Raw genomic sequence first — 22,349 nt, 5'->3', positions numbered from 1 at the left:
GCATGCAGAACTTTAGAGCAGTACCTGGCATGCAGTGATGGCTCAGGTGTGACAGCGTTGCTACTCTGAAGCCTGCTCTGCATGCCCGTGTTCTCGAGCAGTGGATATGGATGCTAAACACTGACCTCAGAATCCACTCCCTTTGCTCATTGGTAAACTCTGGGAGGAAGGAATACTTTAGCAATCAGAAGCTAACGTGTCCTACCATGTGTTTCCTTTAGAAAAGCTTGGTAAAGTAAATTGAGAGAAATTTGTATTTTACCTTATTTTCTATCCTTTGAATAAAAAGTTATATTTTATTTTATGTTGTATATGTATATGTGTGTGCCTGAGTATATGTATGTGCACCATGTGTGGTAGGTACCTGTGAAGGCCAGAGGAGGATATCAGATTACTCTGGAACTGGAGTTATAGTTGGCTGAGAGCTGCCGGATGTGGGTGCTGGAAACTGAACCTGGGTCCTCTTGGAAGAGGATTAATTGCTCTTCATCCCTGGTCTGTTTCTCTAGCCCCAAATTTAAGATATCTCTGATATCTTATAATCTTGTTTCTGGAGAGCGGAACCAACCTCCCACTTGCCCACATTCAGCGAGCACTTGTTAATGATAACTGTGACGTAGAAAACTTACCTGTGCGTGTAGCTAACACAGCATCTCCGCTGGATCTTGTTGCAGCACCCTGCCAAGTCTGGATGCTCCTTATCCCATGCTGATCCTAACTGGTCCCGCAGCTTGTGGGAAACGAGAGCTAGCCCACCGCCTCTGCAGACAGTTTAACACTTACTTCAGATATGGGTAAGTGTGCGTGCTGGCGTGCAAGTCTTGGAGAGCCTTCTTTCTGCCTTGTTGGGGGACACCAATAGTTTCTTTCGGTTCTCAGGTGCTGTTAATTCTGTCTGCTTTAAGCAAATCCTTTCATAGACACAACAGTTTATTTAAGTTATATTTAAAAGCTAGAAGTGGTAAGCAAAGTGAATGTTAGGTAGATGACAAGTCCTCAGACGTCCCAACCATCATATCCCTACAATTGAATCGGTATGATTACCTGGTCTTGCATGATGTGGGATCTTTTTTCTCTGGCCATCCTAAATGATATAGTAGAGATGATTGTTAATGTATATTCCAGTTATAGAACTTGTCAACTAGCAAAAAGAAACAAAAGATTTTGTTTTTCCTGAGACCAGTAGTAAATATATCTCAGTCCAGCTGACTAGCCAAACACATAGACAAGCAGGGCACACTCGTTCCTTTATACACCTCTCCCATGCAAGGTCTCTTAGCTTCTTTGCCATTAATTACATCAGAATCTACACAGGGCTTTATATTTAATCCTCTAGAACTCCCTGAGTCTTAATGAGCTTCCCTCCAGGATGGACTGTTTCAGTTGGGAGGGTGTTGCTAGACAACACATGTAGTGTGAGTATGCTGTTCCAGTTACCTGCGGGGCTGACTTCCAGGGACAGCCTTCCCACAGCCGGGTTTGGGACATATGCTGGCAACTCTGGAGCTCTGGGTCTCCTCTCCAGGGGCACACAGCAGCAGGGAGGGGACAACACAAGTGTTTCCATCCCTTCCCTCAGGCGGCTCAATAAACTCAGGGTTCCCTGAATCAAAATAGAGGAATATATGTATATATATATCCATCTGAGAAAACCAGCCCACCAGACTTATAGGTGTTTTAGAAGTTTCTAGAAATCACATTTAGATGGAACTGTCTGACCAGATTTTGGTCTCTACAGGTGGCAAAGGAATTACTTTGGAATTAGCAGTGTCTGCCAGAGACTTGAAGATATAACTACAATGCTGTATAGGCCATAGGCCAGTAAGAAAAATTAGTTTCTAATGCTGTTACAGAAAAAAGCCTCCTCCTGAAGCTGTATGTGTTCAAACAATGTAAATACCATCTTTAAAGGGCCTATTTATTTAGATACTTAAAATTGCAACACATGTTTGGACATTTCTAGACATAAATGCTATAGAATATAAATATCACAAAGTAACAAAAATAAGCTAAAAGTTAACACTAGCATTAAAAAGCTTAATGTGCTGTTATGTTCATGTGGGGACACCCAGCCTGCTTTCAGAGATAAGCTGAGCATAGTGAGTAGAAGGTCAAAGTAGGGCGGTAGGGTATATGCTGACCATTGTGTCAGGATATAAATTTGGAACCTTTTAACTAACCAAAGTGACCTAGGGAACTGGGGCTTTCTCTTATTGCTGTCATGTCTGTAGTAGCATCTGGCAATAGTTGGTGGCCTGGTCCTTTTTATTTACCAGTGATATGCTCTTGCCAAGGTATGTTTGGTCTGATATGTTTTTGGAAATGTTTATTGACTTACCATCAATATTTCTATTTCATTCTGCCCATATGTTCTTATCTGGTTCAGTTACTCATTGCCACCCAATCCTATATGTCCCTTATTAAAATGCTTACTCATCCTGATTTGATTGGTTTCCTTAGTGTCTTTTTTCCTGGCTTGTCTCAGCAAGGTAGAGAGGTGGCCACACTAGCCTTGTTCGCCAATGAGCTCTTGCCGTCTAACATATGACTAGGTGCTTAATACATGTGTAATCAATATTTGTTAAATGACAGACAGACTGCCTGAACAAATGGACAGCCAAGTTAATGGCCACGCATGCAATCTTAGTTGAAATGGCAGTGATGGGAAGCATAGGGGACTGATGGATCTGTGGAGAAATGACTGGATGCATGAACTCATGCAGTAGGTATTAATCGAGCTCCTCCCGTGCTCTAGTCCCCGAGGATACAGTGAGAAAGACTGCTGAGGTCCCCCTTGTGCGGTGTGTAATCTGGTGAGGACTCTGTAGCATCTGTGTGCAGGTGTGAGGTGACAAAACAGCCCCCTCACAATAGATGCCACGCCTGGACTGCTGGTGCCACCACTGATTCCTGACTGGAGTTGGTGATGAGCATCACAATGCTACCACCTGCTCCTAACACCTTCCCCTCACCTCCCGCCCTCAGGGGCTCAGAATGGGTCCACCCACTGCTCCTCAGCATCCTCATGGAGGCAGAGAGCCAGGCTTGTTCTAAGAATTCCACCCAAGTCCGTGTCCTTGGATCACAAAGGCAGGCATTAGATAGCTAGCGATTTCATCCGTCTAGAAAACTAAGATAGTTCTGTCATTATACAAAGCCACTTTCTGATTAAAACTATAGAGAAACATCTTCAGGGACAAGCCACTGCTCTCGGTTAGAGGTTTTTTTGTGTTTTTAAAAATGGTTCTTTTATCCCACATAGATTGTAGATTTTTAATTAAATGAAAGAAGGTGTGGATACAATCTCATTGTGCAACATTTCCCCGGCTATTTGTTCAGCTCTTTTCTTTTTCTCCTAGTTCTTTTCTTTTCTTTTTTTAAATGACATTCACCAAGATCAAGACATTCAGTGACAGTCTCACATGCTAAGTTTCATGCATAGAGATATGAATAAAGAATATAATTCTGCCATATAACAGACAGTGGTGGGGCTGAGGCATTCTACTGGGATTAGCCTTTGGTTTTACTATTTCTTCTTGGCTTCGGAATAGGTCAGATGTCCTTTCTTTATCTATGTTAGTGACTGGTGACTGAGAGATAAAGGTGTACTGCTTTCAAAGTCTATTTCTTTATTTTGGTTTTTCGAGACAGGGTTTCTCTGTACAGCCTGGGATGTCCTGGAACTCACTCTGTAGCCCAGGCTGGCCTCAAACTCAGGGACCCACCTGCCTCTGCCTCCCGAGTGCTGGGATTAAAGGCGTACACCACTGCCACTTGGCTATCTATTTATTTCTAACTTCCTATTACCATATAAGCCAGTGACTGCCTGGGAAAGTGTTGGACGAAGGAGGCCCCGCCAAACTAGACCATCTTCCAGTTTTAAGGCTGGTCACATGATCTGAAGCTTCCTTGAAGACAAACTTTATTCTTCCCTCCCTCTCTGATTTATAATAATCTCTATTGTCACCTGTGCTTTCATAGCTGTACATTCAAAGAAATCATAACAATGTGGCGTACTATCATGTGCTGGAGTCTGTGCGCACAGCCGAGCTCTGCCTGAATTAGTACAGAACTTGCTGTCCTCCTCACCATTTCCTGAGGCACTCTAGTCCAGAACTGGGGTTCTAATCTGTGTTTCTGAGTCACACTGGTCAACTTCCTCAACCACCTGCTCACTCTTTGTTCTTAGACATCTTTTCATCTTAGCACCTTGTCCTAGATACTTTAGGATGCCATTATTAGTGATGACCATCCAAATTCCTTACCTTGCTAGCAGTGTCCTTTCCATGGGCGTGGTTTGTTAGGAGCTCGGATGAGAGCTCTCTCTGGAATGGCAAAGTCCCCTTAGTCCTTTATCACCAGACATGGTGTCCCTAGCTTAGTCCTTCTGTGGTAAAGAGAAACTAACACGGAGTGTGGTGCCCATTAAGCCATGATATAATCACACATCATGTTTTCATTAGTAAATAAGTTAATTAGCAAGTAACAAAGTCATAGAAATGTGTAGAGGGGGTGCTCGATGCTGAAGGGCAGGGCCAAAGAAATCCATTTTTGTTAAACTTGGTGCAGCTTTTCCTAAGTCAGCTTGGCAAAACATTGCTTTTACTGTGAAATATTTCCTTTTCAGGATGTCCATAATTGGGTGGCACACACACAGTGGAGGTTTCTATGTGTAAAATTGGATGACAGATTGAAAAACCCACAGGTCGTCTTAGGTCCTTCTTAATAGAAGGTCCCACAGCCGTCATCATCCGGGTTCTCCACATGACTGGAGCCATCTCTTTGTTTACCTGCCCACATGTTTCAAATTGCTTCTTTGTTTAGTGTCTTTTTAGAAATTCTTCAAAACTCCCTGCCACTCAATCCCTTTGTTGGGAAATGTAAATTCAATGTAGCGTGTAAAGACTTTGCTGGGGGTGTATAGCCACAGATGCCAGACCATGGATTTATCTCCTCTGACTGTCAGGAAGACCAATAGACAGAGGGGCCCAGGTCTCTGCCCAGGCACAGGGAGAAATGCCGGTGTGTTCCAACAACAAAACAAATGTCACCATGTTTTGAATGTACTCTCTTTCTGGCATCCACATGTAAATGTAACACCGAAACCTGAAATTTTCCTGCTACAGTTAATTCTTGATTATAATGTAAAGGGAGCCATCATATGAATTTTAAATCTGTGTTTTTGACTTTGTAATGTGGAGGCTTTTGAGGCTCAGCTTTACCCTCCTAATTGGTGTGTTGTTATAGAAGTTGACTGGAGTTGTCCTGGCATGGCTGCTTAGTTCCATGTAAATTGCTGTGTTCAGCTCTTCATCTGTAAAATAAGAAATAATCTCTGCTCTGTGGGTTTGGTTTTTTTTTTTTTTTATTTTGTTTTGTTTTTGTTTTTGGTAAATGATTTAGCATGTCAAGCATCTATCAATTCTCATCTCCTATTTTAGAACTATTAGATAATCTAAAATTCATTCTATTACCAGAACTTAATATTGGGAAAGCAGAAGGATGTAGTTGGCTTTTTCTCTTTTGGGGGGCTTTCACCCAACTCCCAAATAATGACATGGAAACTTATTCTTAGTTACAAATAACCAGCCTTAGTTTGGCTTATTTCTAGCCAGCTTTTCTAACTTCAATTATCCCGTGTCTCTTCTTCTATGTTTTACCTCTGGACTTTTTATGTTTCTTTATTCTATATGTCTTCCTTCCCTTCTTACTCTGTGGCTGGCTGGGTGGCTGGCCCCTGGTGTCGCCCTCTATCTCCTTCATTCATTCCTCCTCCTTGTACCAAGATTTCTCCTCCTATTTATTCTCTCTGCCTGCCAGCCTCGCCTATCCTTTCTCCTGCCTAGCTATTGGCCGTTCAGCTCTTTATTAGACCAATCAGGTGCCTTAGGCAGGCAAGAAGAAACAAATGCAACACATCTTTACATAATTAAACACACATCCTTACATCGTTAAACAAATGCCGAATGAACAAATGTAACACACCTTTACACAGTTAAAGTAATATTCTGCATCATAAATAAATGTAACACATCTTTATATAGTTAAAATAATATTCCACAGCTGAAGGACATGAGATTAACAGTCTTGGGGAATTGAGAACTGTGTGTTCTGGTTTTCTGGGGCCAGCACCATCTTGCAAGGGTGACCTTGGATGGGTCACTTCTGTAGTCACCTTTATAATGGTGGTTTCTATAACTGTTACCACTTCACACATTTTACTTTCCCTTAATGTCACAATAAATTCAGCAAATGCCTGCTCCGCTCCAGGTGTTGGGAATGCAGTGACAAAGCAGGGGTCAAAGGTCTCCCAGCTGCATATTTGTGCTAGGAAGACCTGAAAAACTGTGAAAGAAGGTTTCAGAGTAAGGGTGTATGTGTATGTCTGTGTGTGCGTATATGTGTGTGTGTGTATATGTATATATATACATATATGTGTGTGTGTGTGTGTGTGTGTGTGTGTGTGTGTGTGTGTGTGTGTGCTTAGGGATGCCATCTCAAGAAAGTGGATAGACAAAGCCTCTCTGGTTAAGAATTCATTCACCACATGAGCCATGTGTTCCCATAGAGGCCCATGTATAATTCTAGTACAAAGCCACAGTCCAGGGAGAATGAGGTGTTGCTGCCCTTGTGCAGAGGGGGAGATTGGCCCTGAACAAGCAGTTGGGGATGCTGGTGGTGTAGGCTGAGGCTGCGGGGTTATAAAGACCTGCATACTACACCAGGAGACGTTAGGAAAAGTATGGGGAGGGTGACCCTTAAACCTAGTCCTGACAAACAAGTGGTCGTGTGGAGAGAGAGGAGGGAGCCTACAGAAAATGCTCATAGATCAGGGAGAATGTGAAGCAGCTGGGTGAGCAATCAATACTGTGATACCTCTCAAACTGTCATTATGTGGTGGCAGAAGGGGGTGATTCAGAAGGCGATAAATAATGTAAGTAAAAATTGGATATTGATGAGCCAAAATCTGTATAATCCTCATAGAAGATAGTGATTAAATATAGTCTACCCCTTCTGAGGCACACTGTTTTCACAATATCATTACTTTATGATTTATGATCTGTGGGTCAATTTTATTCCCTAACATTCTTCACAATGAAAGCATTTCTATTGTGACTTTCAAATTCCCAAGAATAGCTGGTGCTCTCTCTTCCTGTGACTTCAGGGCCTGTCACACCACAAGACCGCCTTACTTTGGTGAAGGGGACCGAGTTGATTATCACTTTATCTCTCAAGAAGTTTTTGATGAAATGCTGAACATGGTAAGGCTGCTCCCTGGTATTTTTTTTTTAATCACAGAAGAAATTCATGTTCTTTGTCAGAAATATGAGGGAACAGTGATTTCCACAAAGGTAAAGATTAAATGTTGTGTACTTTCTAAATCTGCTTCAATTTGAAAGTTGTCTACACTCCAATGGGCTCATCATTGAGGCTGGTGCAAATCCCCTAGGCTTTGAATGCATTTTCTTAAACAGTATTTCTTCTTTGCCTTCACATGGAAGGGAATCCTCACAACCAAGTGTGTTTTACCAGTTGTAATTCTGTGTTAATGTAATACATTCCCACCCCTGACTTCATTACCCTGAAAGAGCATCTCTGATTGCCATGACTCCTAGCAAATCTCTGCCTCATACTCTTTCTTCCCATGAACCTTAGTTTTGTTTATATCACAGTCCTTCCCATCACCACATGAAGCACACACACTTCATCCTTTTATGAAGCTTACTGAGGACCAGATGATGGACCAGACCAGTCTTTGTGCCATGAGCAGTCAGCATTCAGCCAGGAGTACTACATCTCCTCACCCCCTTTTCTCTTCTCCCTCCCTTCTTTCTCTGTCTTCACCCCAGAACAATGGACCTGGCCTAAACTTCCAGTGTACATATCATGGAACATTTAAGACTGGGCTGTGCAATTACATTAGCTTAATTTTAGACAGCCAACTCTACTAGAGTGCATGCTCTCGGGGCTCATCTTGGGCTCACAGAAATGCAAGTGAGTCCCATACTTGCTAGGCAGCTCTCCCTATAACCCTGCCAAAAGAACATCTTGGACATCATACGCCTTCTTGTAGGACTGTATTTTGACAAGTCTGCTTGATTTGCGAGTTTTCTGGAAATGTATATTTCTAAAAGCCTTTAAAAGAGATTTGAGATTTGTCGTCACAGTACTAAGTAGCATTTCCTTAGTCCCTCCATCCCACTATGGATGTTAACTTCCACTGTTAGAGTGGGCATTTTCTCTGGGAGTTCGGTTTATCTGTACTCCAGATGCACTTCCTACTCTCTGATGTTCATAGCTTATTAGGTCTATAATCAAGTTAGTCTGGTTCAGTCCCCACTCTAAGAAATCACTGCACTTCTAGGCTATATTTAACTTTATAGTTTAATGCTTCAGAGAAATCCCAGATAGTTGAGAAGAACTCATTTTTCCTGTCTCTGCCAACATACATTACTTTGATGTAATTTTCATCAACTTGAGTTTCACCTCCAATCTCCTTTTCTTTAGAGTGTGACACTGTTTCTTGAGCTAAGCCCAGAGAGTCATAGATTCCTGACACGTTGTCAGCCTTCTGAGGGTGCCCAACTGTCAGCCTTCTGCACATGGAACATTCCTCCACAAACCACCTGCCCAGAAAGCCTGGCTCTCCTGATAGACACTCTGGCCTCGCCACCCCACACACCTACTGTGAGCAGCCACACCCAGCTGCTAGATAGATAAAACATATGGACCTCCACCCTCTCCCATGTTTGCACGTCTTTTCAGCCAACACCTCCTCTGAGCAGCAGATCATCCCCCTACCCATCCACAGATAGATACATCAGCCCTTTCTAGAGGAAGAATGGTTAGCCATTTTCCTACAGAGGCACTCCCTGTCCTGTGGAAAGGAGACCACTGGAGGCTTTTGTTATGTGACCATTGCTGCTGATTAGGAAGCCCACATGCAGCACTAGGAAATGAAGGGAGTGTGACCGGCCATAGCTGGAAGAGCGGCATCATCTCACTGCTTAACAAATCAGTTGAATGGGATCTCTTTTATATGCACAATGCAAGGTCTCCACCAACCATGCATACTTCCAGAAAATGTTTATGAGACCCACAGAGGAAGTAAACAAACATATATCTGAAAATAATTCAGATATGCATATATTTTGGAAACAGGGCTCACAATAGAGTGTTAGAGTTCTCCAGAGAAACAGGACCAGAGTCTTTGTGTGTGTGTGTGTGTGTGTGTGTGTGTGTGTGTGTGTGTGTGTGTAATCTCTCTCTCTCTTACACACACATTCACACACAGATATACATACTCACATATATGTATACACATACACACAGATTGGTTTGGTAGAAGTATCACATGGCTGTAGAGATTGACAAGCCAGAACTTGCTGTATGGGTGGGCAGCATGGAGACTTAGGAGATCCAGCAGTGCCAGTGAGTTCCAAAGGCTTACCTTTCTTTTCTCTACAAACCTTAAAAGGATTGGATGTGCCGGGCGGCGGTGGCACACAACTTTAAACCCAGCACTCGGGAGGCAGAGCCAGGCAGATCTCTGTGGGTTCAAGGCCAGCCTGGTCTACAGAATGAGAGCCAGGATAGGCACCAAAACTACAGAAAAACCTTGTCTCAAAAAAAACAAAAAAAACAAAAAAAAAAACAAAAAAGGATTTGATGCAGTTCACCCACACTCCAGGACAGTCTGCTTCTTCCACGTTCACCAGTTTCACTGTTAATCTCACCCCTAAATATTCTCTAAATTGACCCATGAGCTTAACTATCACACATGGTAAATAAGGTAAAGCATGAAAGGCAAGCCATAGCCATATCATCTACATTCAGAGATGTACATATTTAGATACATTCATACATATGGAAAAGAGTCAGAACAGTTTTTTCAAAGAATAAAGAGATTATGGCATCAAAACAGTTTAAAAAAAATAAGGGCATATGTTGTTGGGTTTTAAACTTTGATTGTAACCATTGCCCTCATCACCCCCCAGCACCCATACTCCCTAGAAACCCACCCAACCTCCAAAGGCACCCTGCGTCTCCTCCTAACACCCCTCTGGCAGATAGCCAGTCTGTCGTCTATGCTTGTCTCCAGAACATCTGGACCAGGAGGGTAGCAAGAGACTGCGAGGTTGCGGCTGCTGTTAATGACGGCAGTATTAGGCTTCTGACTGCTTGCTATTTTTAATGATGCGCTTGCCATTTAGCAGGGTTGGATGCATCCCTGAACATTATTTATTTTGAAGTCATGCCTTTCAGAAGGCATATTATATTACCAAGGTCAACCTCATTTTTGTGATTTCTACGTCACCAGCTTCCCAGTTTAGGTTAGGCCTAATGGTTTAATAAATAGTCAAAGAAGAAGTCGCAATTTGAAGGGCCTATGTTTACCTACATTTTCTTTTCTTTTTGCAAGGGACTACTGCTGTCATGGGAAATGAGTCCCCAGAATATCGAGAGAGGGTGATATTTATTGTTAAATAACCAAAGGGCGAGCAACAATTCTGTTGACTAACATTTGGGGCAGTTTTAATCAAAAGCCATCTTTATGAGAAAACCAGGCTGGGTCTACTTTTCTAAGCTTTTAGGATGCCCACAGCCTTTGGGATCACCCATTCCTCACAGTTTATCTTGGAACACAAGGAGTTTAGGGTTGGGATCCTTTTCTGGAGGCCTGGGATGCTGGAGCAGCTGCAGTGGAAGGGCAAGCCATTGGTTTTACTCCCTCCATAGTGAAGGTTTGTGGTGTGGATTTGGCAGGAAAAAGGTAAGGCAGTCATCACGGTCTGTTCTACCAGAAGCTTCCACCCAGAACCTTCCTCAAACATTTTGTCAGTAGATTATTTCAATAAACCTTATTTTCTTCGGGAAGAATTCTGAGCAAGCGCCATCAGAGTCTGATGTTGCTCCACTGTCCCATTACCACTGTGTCATTCTTCTGTGCTTACTAACACTTTATAGTTTTTATGGAATTAGATGAAAGTAAGACATCATTACATTATCTGTTATGTGCAAATCTTTGTATTTTTCTAATTCCAGGGGAAATTTATTCTAACATTTAATTATGGTAATCACAATTATGGATTAAATAGGGACACTGTAGAAGGTATTGCAAGAGACGGATTAGCAAGCTGCATTCATATGGAAATAGAAGTAAGTATTTTTCATTCAGCTGTGAGTCATGAGCTTGTGCGTGCATGCGTGTGTGTGTGTGTGTGTGTGTGTGTGTGTGTGTGTGTGTGTGTATGTGTGTGTGTTTGCACGCGCTCGTTGCTGTCTGAAGTTGGGGCCACAGTGTCTGGATAACATACTGCTAGGCACAAGAGAAATGCTACAAAAGCATGAAGTGTTGAATGTATTGTCAGTGTGGGGGAAGTAAGACCTGTGAAAGTTCAGTGACAAGATTTAGACAACAGCCCCACTCAAGACCTATGTCTCTTATCTCCTCGCCAACACAGCCCTGTGTTGTTGCAGTGTATGTTCGGTTGTATGAAGTACTATCAGGTGAGCTGGGTGCAGGCGTGGGTGGCTCCCTGTCCCCTCAGGACTGTGTCATCCTGAGTGGACACCTTGCCCCTTCATTCTTTCCTGGGGGCTGTGTGGGTGGTGCTGTCATTTAGCACTGGCTGTTCACTGGATGCAATGTTCTTGTATTTCTGCACGTCAGACTTGCAGATTTCAGATTTTTGTACCTCCCCTGTGCCCCACCTCCCACCACCAACCTTCTCAAATTAGAATGTACAGACCTTTTCCCAAAATTGTGAACCAGAGGAAACCCACGAATTTCCTACCCACTTGTTCAAAGAATGAACTTCAGTGATGGTTGATTTGTTTTTTTAAATTACTTTTACTAAGCAATATAAAGCTTACAGTGAGACAAAGTAAATTTAATTAAAACAAACATAAAACAAAACTTGACATGGCGGTTCTTTGCTGTTGACTGAATGTTAGCTTCATGTTCCATTGTGATGCCACAGAGGAGGAGACTGTGGCTTCTTTGGCCTCTGGTGTTGGCTAACTGCTCCCCTGTAATGAAGTTGGATGTGTTTCATTAATGCTCTGCATCAGCATCCATTCTTATCTTTGTGCAGTTGACTGGTTCTATACCTTTAAGAGAAGTCTTCTTTACTCCTGCATATTTTTTTTTTTAAGATCAGTTCTAAACACTGTCTGCCTTGCACAGAGGAAACAAAAACTAATACGCATTGGAGTGCAGCAGCGCTCCATCTTTGCCCATCCACTTTGTCCCAGCTCGACAGTTTCCTGAGTGACAGCTCCTGTTTTTTCCTTCCTGAGGGCTTACTGCTCCTCATCTCCAGGAGGTCAAGTCTATAAACTGTTTTATTCCCCGGTTCCTCCCCAGCTGAGGTATTTTTCCCAGACTGCCCTTGTCACCGGCTCCTCTAGAAATGGTTTTAAAAGCAGCCTGTATTTCCTCCCACTGAATCGTTAAAGCAAGAATTCTGAACGTGAGTTACACTTGACGCCAGAACTGACATGGGAGGGATTTGACAGTACACTTGGAACAATTCTCCCGCTTCAGCTATGAGGAAACTTCTGCCCAGAGAGTTTGAGGGATGTGTGCAGAGTCCTTAGGAACCACAGAGCTGAAGTCACAACCCAGACCTCCCAGTGTACGGTCCACACCACCTCACACTTTGGTCACCTGGTAGCAGGCTACACTGACTCTGGTCTGTACCCTCCGGAAGGAGGCTGGAAGATGTGGAACCACAATGATGTTGGCAATTACTACAACCAGTCTTTAAATTTTGTATCTACAAAGGGAGGAAATGTTGGAGGCAGGAGCTCTGGCCCCTAGATGGTGGAGGCCAATACTTTAACAAGCCATAAAAGCAAGGTGGCTTTGGTGGTTCCAGCAGCTGTGGTGGCGGCAGGAGATGAGACCCAGAGAAGTGAAAAGGGAGCTACAGGTGACATAGATATGTATGTGAACTGAGCCAAGCTCAGTGGTAGCAAGGTCTGGCTGCTATGAAGAAGATGTGTTTTTGACAATAGTCTTGTTTGGCAACCCCTTCCCCAACTCCCGCATGCTTGAGGGCTGTATTTGTGACTGTAATAGTCTGATCATGGTGCTAAAGTTCTCTCTCTCTCTCTCTCTCTCTCTCTCTCTCTCTCTCTCTCTCTCCCTCTCTCCTTCTCTCCCTCCCTCTCTCTGCCTCTCTCTCTCAATTTATATATATATATATATATATATATATATATATATATATATATATATAAAATCTTCCTGGGTTTCTAGTTTAGAAACAAGAATGGTACCAAGTGATAGATGATGGAGGGGTGCCAGGCAGGGAGCCTTTTTCCCTGGGAAGATTTCTATCCTCTAGTGCTTCAAGGATGCCTATTGAAATATGGAATTGAATTACCTTTTGATAATAAAATAGTACTGCCTTGAATATCCCTATTTTATGTCCAGCATTTTTTTTTTCCTAACAGCCATTAGAACAATTAATTTGAGGATAACCAGGTGGAATGAATTGTAATGGTTCCTACAATAATTTAATATTTGATGAAGAGGGAAAAGTAATCCAGCCTTGAAATATTTATAGGAAATAGCAGCTGATTCTACAGATAAAATACGTTCCTCAGTGTGATGCTGTGTGCTACCCCTGAGTTGTCGCGTCCCACAGTGATGTCCAAAGTGGGTAGCTGCTTCTGACTTACCTTTCCTGTAAACATCCAGGGTGTAAGAAGTTTGAAGTATTCCTATTTCGAGCCTCGGTATATCTTGGTGGTGCCCATGGACAAGGAAAAATATGAAGGATACTTGCGGAGGAAGGGATTATTTAGTCGAGCAGAAATTGAATTCACTGTCTCCAGGGTGGACGTTTATGTTAAAATTAATCGGAAATTTCCAGGATATTTTGATGCAGTAATCAATGCAGGTCAGTAATGCCCAGCAGAGTTTTATTTATTTTTTTAATGTGCTTCCATGTTTGAAGTATACAATCACTGTATTTCCAATTTATGTCATGGAAAGAAAATTCTTAGGAAACAGAGATATTTGTTGTAACCAGAAGCTGCAGAAGGGGGTGAGAACCTGTGAGATCCACTCTCCCTGCTGCTCCCATCAGAGGGTCAAGTTGTATTAGTTCACAAAGTTGTGACTAATGGAGTTGGTATAGAATGAGCCCACAGAGATTCCTTCCCCTGGGGACATTATGAGAACAGAGATGGATAATATCTCACTTGGAATATATGTTTAAACTTCTTAAGGCATACGAAGCTCAGGTAATTTTATCATAATCTACTACAAAGAAATGCAACTACTGAAAATATTGGAAATTTGAAATTTGTCTGGGTAAAACATTTTCAAAAACTACTTTAGAATAAAGTGTGCCATGTTTTACCCAGATATTTCAAATTTTATCACCACACAAAAAAAGAATGAATATTTGAGGTAGAAGATATGATAATTACCCAGATTTATCATAAATACAATATATTGATGTGTTGTGTTCCATAAATATGTACAGTTGTGTCAATTAAAATTTTATCAAATAAGCCGGTGTGGGGGGTGGCACATGCATTTTAATCTCAGTGCTTGGGAGGCAGGCCAAAACAAAACAAAAAAGTATCAAATAAAAAGGCCACTGATTAGGAGTAGAAGCCAGAGAGAGAAAGAGAAATTATTGAAATATGGACCTTTCTCTATGTTTTTAATGATACTGTTTGGTGCATCTGTGAAGGAATGGGAAATGCTGTGTATGGATAAGGAGATTCTTAGGAGTGACGGTAAGATGGCAGAGCAGGAAAGGGCGTCTGCTGCCGAGCCGGAGGACCTGAGTTCAGTCTCTCGGATTCATGTGGTGGAAGGGGAGAACTATTTTCGTTTGTTTTTCGAGACTGGGTTTCTCTGTGCAACCCTGGCTGTCCAGGAACTCACTCTGTAGACGAGGCTGGCCTTGAACTCAGAGATCTGTCTACTTCTGCCTCCCATGTGCTGGGATTAAAGACGTGTGCCACCCACATTATCAGTTGTCCTCTGACTGCTGCATGCACCCCTCCAACAAATAAATAAATGCAGTAATTAAAAAAGGGTGCGTGTGTGGAGTGCACGCCTTATAGTCCCAGCACTCGGGAGGTGCAGGCAGGCAGATTTCTGAGTTCAGGGCCAGCCTGATCTACATAGAGAGTTCCAGGCCAGCCAGGACTACACAGTGAGACTCTGTCTCAAACAAACAAATAAATAAAATGAATAAATTCCTAACAGCCTTTTGGTGACATACTGGATAGGAAGCGCGGGGTTGGGGGGGATGATGACGACATTAAATGGAGCCATATGATATTGATAGTATTCAGCTATTATACAAAAGACAATTTTATATGGTTCACTTAATCATTTTTCAAACCTCTAAATTTTTACTGTATTGCGTATTCATATTGTTTTATACTGCTGCATATAAATACTCACAGTTAATGCTTAACCCAGTGACTGGTCAGCAGGTTAGGAGAGTATAACGGGGCTCAAAGTCAGTGCTGTGAGGCTGAGATTAAGGAGTCGGCTGAGCTGAGATCTCATCTGAAGGCTCAGAGGAAAAACTCAGCTCCCAGGTTCCTTCTCATTGGCAGAATGAATTTTCTTACGGTGTGGGCCTGAGCTCCCAATGCTTGGCTGGCTGCCTCTTGAAGGCCATGCATGGTCTGCCGAGGCTGTTCTTTCGTGTGATCTATACGGTGCTGGCCCTCTTCTAGACAGTGAAGAGTACGGTGAATCCTCTCTGTGCTTTAAGCCTCTGATTTTTATTCTGTCACCAACTAGATGAATCCCTACTTCTGTGGATGTGATTTGAGGGGACCCCCTGAAAAGTCCCCCTTCACAGTCGCCTGTACCACCTGTGCCATTAGCAACTGTCATTATGCCTGCACATCCCTTTTGCATATAATGTAATGTGATCATGGGCATGAACTCTCTTCACCTCCATAGGTTCTGCCCACTCAAGAGGGGACAGAGATTATAGGAGAAGAGAGTGTCTCTAGAATTATCTTAGAATCGTACCTGCCATAACAGTAATAACACAAAGTGTAGTGAGCAGACCAGTTTACTCACTACTGAATGCTGACTGTGTTTTGACATGATACTATTATATGAAAATGTTCTCTTGTTTATTGTAGATGATCTGGATGTTGCCTACAAAAAGCTAAGTGATCTCATTCGAGAATACCTGGGATTGACTGAGGAAGCTACTAAAGGCTTGGCTCCAGCTGCAGGTACTAGCCTAGCTCCTTTGTACCAGGTTTATTCTCCATGGAAAATTCGGCAGCTCTGTTGTTACTTAGGTACTCATTAGCTAGGCTAAAGCTGGCTCACACTATTTAATTCCTACATTTTTTTTTTGTTGTTGTTTTGTTTTCTGGGATGTATGAATCAGTCCTTTGGATCTGTAACTCTGCTTGTCTCCATGTTTGTAGTAGGACACTTCCCCAACCCCAGGGACTCACTTGGCAGTGTCTTGGAAGTGGACAATAGATAAAAGTTGGTCTCATGGTTCAGAACTCAGCCTTCCAGAAGTCTATTATGGAACTAGAGTATTGTACCTATCAACTAAATGTTTAGTCCAAGAATTTTAGTGTGAGGGTTTTCTTAATCTTCTTCATTGAACTGCCAGTCCTGAAACTGTTGGGCCACAGAGAATAGTGGGAAGCTCACTGGCCAGAACATGTGACGGGGACCTAGCCCGGCTGCTCACTTGGCCAAGCTGCTTAGCTGTTCTGGGCTTCAGTTTCTTGTCACAGTTTCTAGACACCACACTCCCCTCCTGCCTCATGGATCCTGAGCAGCAAAAGCTGAGGGATGTGTAGGAGCCTTGACTTGGAACCTAGGAATTCTAAGCCCAGAATTTGGGGGCATGACTATTTTGAGATGTATTTGAAATGCTCACTCCTCAAATTTGCCTCACACCCACTAAGATGGCTACTTACTAAATAGTGTCTGGAGAAATTAGAACCTTGTGCTAAAAGGAATATAAAATGCTGTGGCTGCTACAGAAATGGTATGTAAATTGCTCAAAAAAGAGACAACTTTCATGTGAATCAGCAGTTTCACTTCTAGATAAATGCCCTAAGTCACCTAAAGTGAGATCTTGAGGAAGTAGTTAGACACCCTATTCACCGTAGTGCCAGTCGCATTAGCCAAAAGTTGAAGCAACCACAGAGTCCAGTGATGGATGAATGCATAAGGAAGGTGTTGTATACAGTCTTTGATGTTATTTCATCTTTAAAAGGAGGGAAATTTTGGCACACAGTATCACATGAGCCTCGAAGACAGTGTAGTGAATGAAATCAGCCGGTCAGAACAGAACAGATATTGTATAATTGCATCCCTGTGAGGTATTTAGAGCAGCCAAATGAACAGTCAGGAAACAGAAGTGTGATGAGCAGAGGCTAAGTGGGGAATGGAGTACTATTGTTTAATGGGTAGAGTTTAAGATTCCAAAAGATGCCTGGTGGTGGTGGTGCATGCCTTTAATCCTAGCACTCAGGAGGTAGAGGCAGGTGGATCTCTATGAGTTCGAGGCCAGCCTGGGCTACAGACCAACTTCCAGGATAGCCAGGACTGTTTTATAGAGAAACATTGTCTCAGGGGAAAAAAAAAGATTCCAGAAGATGAAATGAGTTCGGGAGACGGACGGTGATGATTCCACAACAACATCAATGGACTAAGTGCTTTGAATAGTACTCTCAACATGGTAAACATGGCAAATTCTAGGTTTTGCTACTATAACAAGAATCTTTTCTAAAGGCCCCTCAGGGGCTGGACTCCAGTCACACAGACATATTTGCAGAGTGTCAAGCTGGTATTGTGGCTGCTCTGTAGATACCTTGTAGCTTGGTGGTCCAAATAGGATTCTGTTTGCCTGATAGCATTCCAACAGACTGAGAAGGGAGACCAGGCCATTTTGACAGAGTTCAAACACTTCAGCTCACTGTGTCATTTGCAGTTTTGAGCACTCTTCCTAGGTCCATGCGTCCTTGTATTTTGGACCGAGGTCAGTGCAGTAGGAGAAATCTCAGATACTAGCTGACGTGTGTCATATGTTAAAGTAACTAAGGGATGGCATGGTAATCAGAAAATGCTCGAAGTAAGCCTGGTCTATCAAAATAGGCTGCAATGCAGTGTACCTGGTGAGGTTTGGACCTCCATGGAGCTTTCTCTTGAGGAAATATGGCTCCCTTTGCTTTAATTCTTTGCTATCCAAGCAACCTTGTGATCTTTAATTTGGTCCCCTGGGTGGCCCTGGCCCCTGTGGGGGCTGTACCTTACGTGAGAACTCGCTGCCCTGCTCCCGGAACCTGAACCATCTCCCATTGTAAATTAATAAATTGGTGTGTTGGCTTTTACATCAACCTCTTGGGAATTTGGATAAACACTGACTCCCCTGAGTAACTGAACAATGTACGTATCTGTGTGGTGCTTCTGAAGAGAGGAGCAATGGGAGAGACCTAGCACAATAGCCTGCAGACACCATCATCGAATTCTGTAGCTCTACTTATTTCTACAGTGATCAGGACACTGACTATAGCATAAGTTACTATTGGGCAAATTAATAGGTAAGATAATATGTGCACAGGAAAATAGACCCCCCACTTTCAAGTACATAATAAAATCTTACTTATTTGGAATAATTAGGTTAGGCCTATCTGATTTAATGAAAGGTATAAATTATAGAATTATAAAAATGTTATAACTCTCAGAAATATTTACTAATCGAAACTGAAGCATCTAGTTATTGAATAATGGAATTCTAGCTTGAAAAGTAGACAGGATGGATTGTAATCAATCATCAGATCTATATCCTCAATGGAACCTTATTTTCTAAACAGTTTAATATTCTGAAAAAGAATGTGTTTTCTTAAGGCAAAAGCCTTATCTCATGTTTACAGTTAATTTGCAGACGGAGTTCTTTTTTCATTTGATAATTAAAGATAAACTTCCACTTCAGTGGAATTGTACAGATCAGACAGTATTCAAGTGAGTATATTTGAAATTCTAATGAATATAGTCATTATTAATAGCTTTTAGGGTGTCTCTAGCAGCCCAAGGAGTCAAGCCAGGGGCTTCTGTGAAATCCTTGCCAAGGGTTAGGGTCACCTGATTATAGGGTCAATACAGGTGAATGGGGCCTGTTCTAGTTTCTAGTTTCATTTCTGCTGTAAATTTCTGGTAAATTGCCCTGACAAAGAAGCAACTGGGAAAAAGAGTCTCACAATTTCAGGTGACAGTTCATCACTCTGCAAAAGTCCAGGCAGCAGCAACTTCAAGCATTTAGTCACATCACATCCACAGTCAAGAGCAGAGAGAGATGAATGCATGCATCTCACTTGCTTGCTAGTGCTAAGCTTGATTCCTCTGTTCTTATTTAGTGCAGGAACTCCTGCCTAGGGAATGGGGCCACCCACAGTGAGCTGAGTTTTCTCACACAATTAACATACAACCCCCCACAGACATGCCCACAGGTCAAACCATTGTATATAATTCTTCATTGAGACTTTCTTCCCAGGAGAGTCTAGGTTTGTGTCAAATTGACAAAAGTAATCACCATAAGGCACAGATATAATGGCCTCTCCCTGAAACTGTAAAGACTCCCTAAGAAGGGGCAGCCCCAGCAGAAGTACCATCCTGGGCCTAGCTGGGGCCTTGCCTCTTTACCTCTGGTGAGTTATTCTGATCTTTTTCCTATGATATATATATATCATATGACATATTGACTATATATATCTATATATGACTATGTCATATAGAGATATATATATCTTAGAAATTAAAACAAACAGTATAGTAGGTTTAAAAAATAATTAAAATGTCAAAGGAAAGTGAAATAAATATTTAAGATTCTATGAGAGGTTAGTCTGAATAATTGGATAACTGGATGGTTATCTGAACCTTACTTTTCTGTCTTAAATCTAACTGTGAATTTGTAAAATCATCTTTTCTTAAAACACAAAAGAGCCGGGCAGCAGTGGCACACGCTTTTAATCCCAGCACTAGGGAGGCAGAGGCAGGTGGATCTCCAAGTTCAAGGCCAGCCTGGTCTACAGAGCGAGATTCAAGACAGGAACTAAAACTACACAGAGAAACCCAGTCTTGAAAAACCAAACAAACAAACAAACAAAAAAAACCCATAAAAGAAAATGCATGTAATATTGTGGCTCATTACTGAAGTCTGGCTTGGAGAGCTGAGGCTTTCCCCAGCTGGATTAAGAGTATTTGCGTGTTGAGCTTCAGTCCAAACAGAAATCTTACATCAGTAGCATCATCTTTCCAAAAGAGATAATCCTGTGCCAGTGCAACCTAAAGACAATCCCCAAATATTTGAAGTAATAATATCCAGCCTCATCCCTCATAATCATCAGCGGCTCACTTGTCACTGGGAACACAGTGATAATGTCCACATAACAATGAGGATGAAACAGAAAGCTGAAAGCAAGCCCAGGAGCCATCTGCTCGAGGACAGCATCTACTCAGCTAAGCTTAGAACTATGAACCTTCCCCAGAATGGGTTAGTTGAATTTCCATGGAACACGTGCATAAAAACTTTAAGTGTTCAGTGCTGAGAAGCTCCTACGACTTTAGATGTGCCATTAATTTTAAATGCATACCAATTAAGTACGGCACTGTCCTATTTCCCAGGAAGTATTTGTTTCTAAAGCATGAAGTTAACAGTTCCTATGAACTAAGGAGAAACTCACTCAGTTTGCTACTTAATGTAAGCGTATGTTCATCCTCAGTCTCTATAGCCCAGTGGTTCTCAACCTTCCTAAAGCTGTGGCCCTTTGATGTGGTGACCCCCAACCATAAAATTATTTTTGTTGCTACTTCATAACTGTAATTTGCTACTGTTTTGAATCATAATGTAAATATCTGTGTTTTTCGATGGTCTTAAGCAACCCTGTGAAAGGGTCATTTGAAAGGGGGAGTCACGACCCACAGGTTGAGAAATGCTGCTCTAGGTCCCGTGTCTTGGCCTATCACTGTTTCCAGTGAGGCTTTAGGGAAGTGAAACCAATGAGCAGCCTGAGCTCCTGCCATAAAGGTTATGAAATGAAATTATATTTTTCTTAATTCTGATTAATGGTAAAGGGAAAATGGAGCAATTTGCCAGCCCATAAAGTGGTGCTTTTATCTTCTAGTAAAGGGCATGGTATCATTTAACCAAATATTGTGAACCGTTAAATCATCAAAGCAGCAGGAGAAAACCTGTCGGTCTGCCCGTGCAATTAGAGGAGAGTGCCCTCAGCACTGAGTTTCACTGACCTTTTGCTTTTCCTTCTAAGTTGTATACATACATGTATTGCATGCATCAGTGCCACTAACTACATCCTCAGTGTTGTATAACCATCACCTCCACCTATCTCCAGTTTTTCATTGTCTATAACAGAGACTACTCATTAAGTAGTCATCCCCTGCCCTGGTGGCCTCTGGTCTGCTTTCTGTTCTCTGTAAATTTGCCTGTTTTGGTTAGTTTCATTTTTAAATTTAACCTCGTTTCTCATCTAAGGTTGTGTTTTAGTTTATGTCTGTGGTAAATTTGGTGACTAAAAATAGTGAACAGAGGGAGCCATCAGAAATCTCACCATAGAGGAGGCTTTTCACTCGGCCCCACTTGTCCTTCCACGCTCAGGCGACATCCGGTTTGACTGGATACAAAAGAGGACCGGACTAGAAGGCTCATTGTGAATGTAGAGTAGCACACACCCACCCTTCCTTAGGGGAGGTGACATTTCCTGCTGGAGATGGGTCACTCTGGGGTCACCAAAGTTTCAAGTTGAACTCAGACTAGTTTCTTCAAAGTTGTTCCATACTCATGTGTCACTTCTGACCACTGCACGCACGGTTCGGAGCTGTGCTGTCTGGGGTGGATGAAGATGGTAGGTAGGTCACCACAAGCACGTCAAGGCTTCTGTCACTTATAAGCCAGTGCCGGATGGGGTGACTTTGCCCGGGAGACCAGAGCCACTATGACTGAGAAGGTGTGACTCGGGGAAGCAGGCCCTCTCTGGAGCACCTGTATTGCCAGTAGCCTCTGGGAGCCATTTCTGGAGCCAGGGAGATCTGGGGTGATGGTGGGATGAAGATAGCAACTTGGACTCATGGTCTTCAGGAACAGACACTGGTGTCTTACAATGGATGTCCTTGAACCCATGCCCTCCTTCCTTCCTCCACTGAGTTCCTGCTGGACGCTGAGCCTCAGGGTGTTAGTAAACAGCTGGGACTCCCCTCAGTACTCAGCTTGTGTCTTAGCCACTAAACAGCAAATCCAGTCTCCTCCATTTGGAAAATCCCTTTACCATCTGCAGATCCAGACTTGGTTTTGAGCAGA

The 22,349-nt window shown here is 42.5% G+C and overlaps 1 protein-coding gene across 3 annotated transcripts in view; it reads left to right on the top strand.

The window, feature by feature from the left end:
• Lrguk (leucine rich repeats and guanylate kinase domain containing) overlaps positions 1-22,349 on the top strand; it is a 112,959-nt gene that overhangs the window by 50,631 nt on the left and 39,979 nt on the right. For all 3 annotated transcript variants that reach the window (XM_036180824.1, XM_036180823.1, XM_036180822.1), the window contains exons 11-15: positions 675-794; positions 7,166-7,262; positions 11,047-11,160; positions 13,712-13,913; positions 16,144-16,239. In XM_036180824.1, coding sequence (XP_036036717.1) covers positions 675-794; positions 7,166-7,262; positions 11,047-11,160; positions 13,712-13,913; positions 16,144-16,239 — 629 coding nt within the window. The remainder of the gene's footprint in view (positions 1-674; positions 795-7,165; positions 7,263-11,046; positions 11,161-13,711; positions 13,914-16,143; positions 16,240-22,349) is intronic.

Source organism: Onychomys torridus, chromosome 3, assembly GCF_903995425.1.
Source record: "Onychomys torridus chromosome 3, mOncTor1.1, whole genome shotgun sequence".
NCBI lineage: Eukaryota > Metazoa > Chordata > Mammalia > Rodentia > Cricetidae > Onychomys > Onychomys torridus.
This window is presented reverse-complemented; position numbering and strand designations above follow the sequence as displayed.